This window comes from Cupressus sempervirens, chromosome 1 (genome assembly GCF_028749045.1).
Source record: "Cupressus sempervirens isolate cs-2001-9-10 chromosome 1, ASM2874904v1, whole genome shotgun sequence".
NCBI classification, from domain to species: Eukaryota; Viridiplantae; Streptophyta; class Pinopsida; order Cupressales; family Cupressaceae; genus Cupressus; species Cupressus sempervirens.
This window is the reverse complement of record NC_143118.1, coordinates 228,518,284-228,523,657: the sequence shown is the minus strand read 5'-3', so window position 1 is coordinate 228,523,657 and position 5,374 is coordinate 228,518,284. Positions and strand designations below refer to the sequence as shown.

The following is a 5,374-nucleotide window of genomic DNA, read 5'->3' as shown; positions in this document are numbered from 1 at the left end:
CTCAGCCTAATTATAACCCTAATTTAAACTCTAACTCTAGCCCTTATTCAAGCTCCAATTCTGACTCTACCTCTAACTCAAACCCTCACTCTAATTCTAATCCTAACCCTAACTATATGTTTAACCTAAACCCTTATTCTTACCCTCGCCCTTTCCTTAACCCTAACCCTAACTCTAATTCTAAACCTAACTATTTTTGTAACCCAAATTCTAACGCTAATCCTAACATTAACTCTAACTCTAATTCTAAACCTAACCTTAACTATAACCCTAGCAAGATTCATAATCCTAAAAATAACCCTAGCCCTAACCCTAATGCTAATACTGACTCTAATTGTAACTCTATTCCTAACCGTAACTCTAACCCTATCCATAAATCAAACCCTAACAATAGCCCCAACCATAACACTAACGCTAACCCTAACTATAACTCTACTCTTCAATATAACATTTTATGTAACAATATGCTTAAAATAAAACTAAATTAAAGTGATGCAAATAAACACCATATATAGAATTAAAAAATAAAATATTCAAGAATAATTTTATAGTAAGTTTATACAATTGTATTTAAAAAGAAATAAATAATTCAGCACTTACCTTAAAAAAAATAGAAAAAATTTGAAAATACTTTTCCTGTTGCGCTGCGATTGCCATTAGCTTATATATACCTCTATATATTACACCGAGAGTAGTCGTTCTCGAGGCGCCTATTTTCATTTTCATAAATCCCACCTGTGATTAAAATAACCTTGGAATTAAATGAAAATAGGCACCTCGAGAACGATTGCTTTCGGCGTAATATATATAGAAGTATATATAAGCTAGTATATATAATGTTGGATGACCCACAGGAAGTGATACCATTGACTTCAGATTTGATCCAATATAATGACCCATTTTCAATAGACTTTTACATTTTAACAATTTCTACGCACTGACTTAATGGGATATAGATTGAATACTAGTCGAAACCGCGTGCAAGTTGGCTGCGAAACCCATCAGAAGACGTCGTTTGAGACTGAGTCGACTGTAATATTTCATCTCAAATAGTTCAGAGATTTATCGGCCTTGCATATTAAAGTCCGAAGGTTGGCCTGAAACAAAAGATCATGCTAAAAATGATGAGCAAACCAGTAATGGACGGGGCCGAGTTCTGGACAGCGGGAGAGTCGAAGACTGATTTTAACGACGTTTACGACTGGATATGCCGTCTCTACCGGTCAGGACATAAATGTCCTCTGCTTTCGCTGAACATTTATTTTGGCGACGCAGATTCATTTGACAACACAGGATCACTTTTCCTTGAATCCGAATTTCAAGGTATTAGTAACGTCGGTCTCTTTATCTCGTCGGATATGGGTAGGCATTCTAGTCTTGGAATCTGCTCTACTGGGATTGTTGGACAAGAAGCCCACCTAAAGAACACGTTCCCGCCATTCTCCAACTTGTTTGTACGTGTGTATTGCAATGCCTTCGACTGTAACGACATCCCACAAATGGACATCCCGCTGGGCACAATTGGACCTGCCAAATACAAGCAAGTATTTAACTCTCTCTTTTCAGTTGCTTGCTTTTCCTTTCTGTATTATTCCATATTTCAAATCTTCGAAAGGTGGGTGGATAAATTGCCATGTCGTAGAGCAGAGGAAATTCTGTCAATCACAGGAGTTCCGACTCAGACTTCTCAATTTCCAGACATTTATGACTGCGTATGCCACCTCGACCAGAAGAAATCAAAGAAGCGTGAATTCCTTCCGCTAAACGTTCATTTTGGCCCAGCAAATTCACTCTTCCTTTCATCCGAATTTATAGCTTGCGATAAAATCTCCCTCTCTCTCTCCTCGGCTATTCATAAACTTTTTGATCTTGGGATTGTTGAATTAGAATCACGCCAGAGTAACACGTTTCAGGTATTCTTGAACCTGTGGGCATGTGTGCATCTAAAAGTCTTCGATCCAGATCTCGTGAAGCTCCAGCAAACGAAAACCCAGCTGAGGACAATTGAATCTGCGAAGTACAAGCAAGCATTCAACTCTCTCTTTTCACTCGCTTGATATTCTTTTATGGTGCATTTCCGATCTGAAATCTCCGAAAGCGAAGCACAGAAATTGTTTTGTCATAGAGTAGAGAATATTTTGTCACTCATAGGACCTGGTGCAACTGGTTATGTGGTAAGGCGTTTTTCTGCCGAGTTCACTTGCAAGTGCTTATTACACGGCGAGATTGATAATAAAGGGGGAAATAATGATTTTAGAATATCCTAATGCAGTTCAAGTCTTTCGGGATTCTGGAACATCAACAGCTACAGTCGAATACTGTCAATGCGCAGAATGGGCGAGGGACGGCTTGCTGATAAGCAACTCTGCAACGCCTTGAATTACCAGCAGCTGCAATGTGTCATTCAATTCCGCTATGTGGTTAACATCTTCAGAGACTTTATTGAGGTTAGGGTGGAAAATGATAATGTTGAGTGCAATGTAATTCGACTGGATCCGTCACCGGAACAAAAGTCAATTCCAACAAGCCTTGAAGATGAGCGGCACTTTCCAGCAAAGATTGGCATAACTATAGGACCTGTAGTTGAATCCCATGTCCACTCTGTTTCATTGGGCAAATCATCACAGAATCCCATCACAGATATTGGGAGAGGGGAAACCGTGGAGGCCACTTTTGAACCGCCAAATCACCCTGGTTTGAAGCTTTCCAAAGCCGTCACATCCGAAACAAGCATAAACAGTTGGGTGTTTGAGCAATCCTCCGCCAACAGGCCACATGTAGATGGAGAATGGACTCTCTATGATAGCGCTATGGGAAAGGCGGTGTCTAATTATAAGCCTCAAAAGTTTTTAGTCTTCAAGTCCAAGACTTGGTCTGGCGATAGGTATTCGAAACCCTGCAAAGCTTTCACAGCACAAGGAGGGGTGTTGTTTGGAGGAGATGAGTACGAACACCCAATAACATGGAGGCTCCACAGAGATTTAGAAGGTCAAACCGTGAACTGGGTTATGAAAGGTGAGGTCTGCTTGGCCTATTTCTCCAATAATTGCAGGTCTGCACATGTCGAGATTGCAAATCACCAATTTTTTCAAGTGTTTCAAATTCCACTGGTGCAGTCCACACCCAACTGATCTTTTCGAATCACGAAAGATAGGGGAATAGTTTAAACATTACACACTAAATTTCTATATCAAAAGTGTTAAATAGTTGAATTTGATTTTTTTTCCCAAGCTTAATTCTTCTTTTAGTGTGATATTTAAGGGTAGCCAAAAAGAGACTTTCTTCCTTCACAGATAAGCTTGCTATTTCATTTATATGCATCTAATTCTTCTTTTTGTGTGTGATATTTAAGGGTAGCCAAAAAGAGACTTTCTTCCTTCTAGGATAAGGTTGCTATTTCATTTATATGCATCTATGATAATGAATACTTTTCAACTACTTATGCTATTGAGAGTCTATTCCCCCTGTACTGTTCATATAAGGTATTTCTAGGAAGGCTTGTTTCTATTCCAAAATTGATGATTAAGTGCTCACAAAATATTCAAATTGTGATTTCAATTTTACTTACTATTGTCCTTTTTAACTTCATAGTATTGTGATTCCAATTTTACCTAATATTATCCTTTTAACGCAATATTGTAGAGTGGATCTCTAAAGGTATAAAAGATCTCCCTCCAAACCAGGATGCAAGCTTAAAACCTACTCATACATGATAGGACAATTCCTACTACAAACGGCTCCCTTGATGCCCACCAAAGCATCCCTTACAGCTCATTCCAAGCTCTCTACTTGACAAGGCCCCGAAGAGGCATCTCTCTACCAAACTGATTGATGCTTCTACTCATATAATTAATGTATTGGAGCCCCCATTGCCCAATATATCCCATATTGAGTTTCAATGGATCCAGGGTATTCTATAGATCCAGCAGATGACCTTGATTTGTCTTAACGAAGTAACACATTTGTAATGCTACTAATAACTGTGGCTCGAGTTATCCTCGTCTATATTTTGAATTGGTTTTTATGGACGCTCTATGTTCTTATAAAGATGTACCATAATTGATAAGTAGGAGATATTTTACTCTCAGTTCGACTGCTTTGTTCTTTGGTGTTTTACGATTTTTCATCCAAAAGCAGGGTATTCTTGAGAATTATTCTATAATTCTTTGTTAATCCTATGTTATAAAAAAATTGTATTGAATTTCGTTGTTGATTAGAGAAATGGAATTCAGATCTGCAGATGTAGATGATACGTTGTATCCTTCAAGATAACGAATGGCCACAACATTTCGGAAGAATATTGACAGTATGAAGGCTAACCAATACAAAGTTTCAATACAAAATTCTTCAAAATTTAAATTTGGGTTTTCCGTCGACTAAATCTAATCGTGAAATGGGAATGAGAAGATGGTGGTCTGAAGACTGAAAGATAAAGGTGCTAGCAATACACGAAGCCTCTGCTGCCGAGAGACATCGTCATGGAGCCTCTCGTTCGGACAACATATTGCCATGGAGCCGCCCCCTACGAAAAGATACAGCATAAAGCTCTCACTCACAATATATAACTAAAAACTAACACATCCAGAATTTTCATAGAATTAAACTACCAATTTTACACACAAAGACTGAAATCCAACCACAGGATAAAGAAACCCTATATCTTCACAAGCTTAAATGCATATGAAAATAAGAAAACACCATTCAAAGAAATTCAAACACAAATCAATAAAATAGCAAACCAGAGTACAAAAAATTGTCACTGCTTCTGCAAATATTGCACTGGAGAGCCTGCATGCAAAAAAATCCATGTCCCTGCATTTCACTCTATCGCTTTCGAATGATGAAGAGAAGGGCTCATGTATGACGATCTGCCCTATCCTAGATGTTAAATGATTATTATTTAAACTTAATTTAAATTTACTTAGGATAAATGCATTATTTTATTATTTATTTGGTTAGACATCTAGGAGTATGTGTACTTATATGAGTTGTCATGTTGACAACACAAGAGTTAGCAACTCTATTTTAGCACATGGTGTCTACAACACTAGAGTTTGCATAATTAAAAGAGTTTTCATGTAGACAACACAATTATTCACACTTTTAATTAAGCACATAGTGTCTACAACATAATTTTACATGACACAACTTTATAAGCTTATCCTCTCATCATCGCACTAACTCCTGTGCTCAATGGAGGATAATCCAATTTTGAGTATTTAACACTTTTAGTGTTAGAATGAAGCTTAAAGTGTGATGTTTAAGCCATTCGTGATTCCCCCTATTTGGTTGACCAAAAATATTTCATTGTTATACTAGGGATAGATGAGTTACATCTCCTTCTGTCAACACTCTTTCAGAAGTCAAAAAGAAA

At 37.6% G+C, this 5,374-nt stretch overlaps 1 protein-coding gene across 1 annotated transcript; it reads left to right on the top strand.

Moving 5' to 3' along the window:
- Positions 1-2,066: 2,066 nt before the first annotated feature.
- On the top strand, positions 2,067-3,131 carry LOC149576998 (uncharacterized). Its single transcript, XM_089795624.1, has 2 exons — positions 2,067-2,206; positions 2,306-3,131. Exons 1-2 carry the CDS (start codon positions 2,067-2,069, stop codon positions 3,129-3,131), a joined length of 966 nt encoding a protein of 321 aa, XP_089651750.1.
- The last annotated feature ends 2,243 nt before the right edge of the window (positions 3,132-5,374 follow it).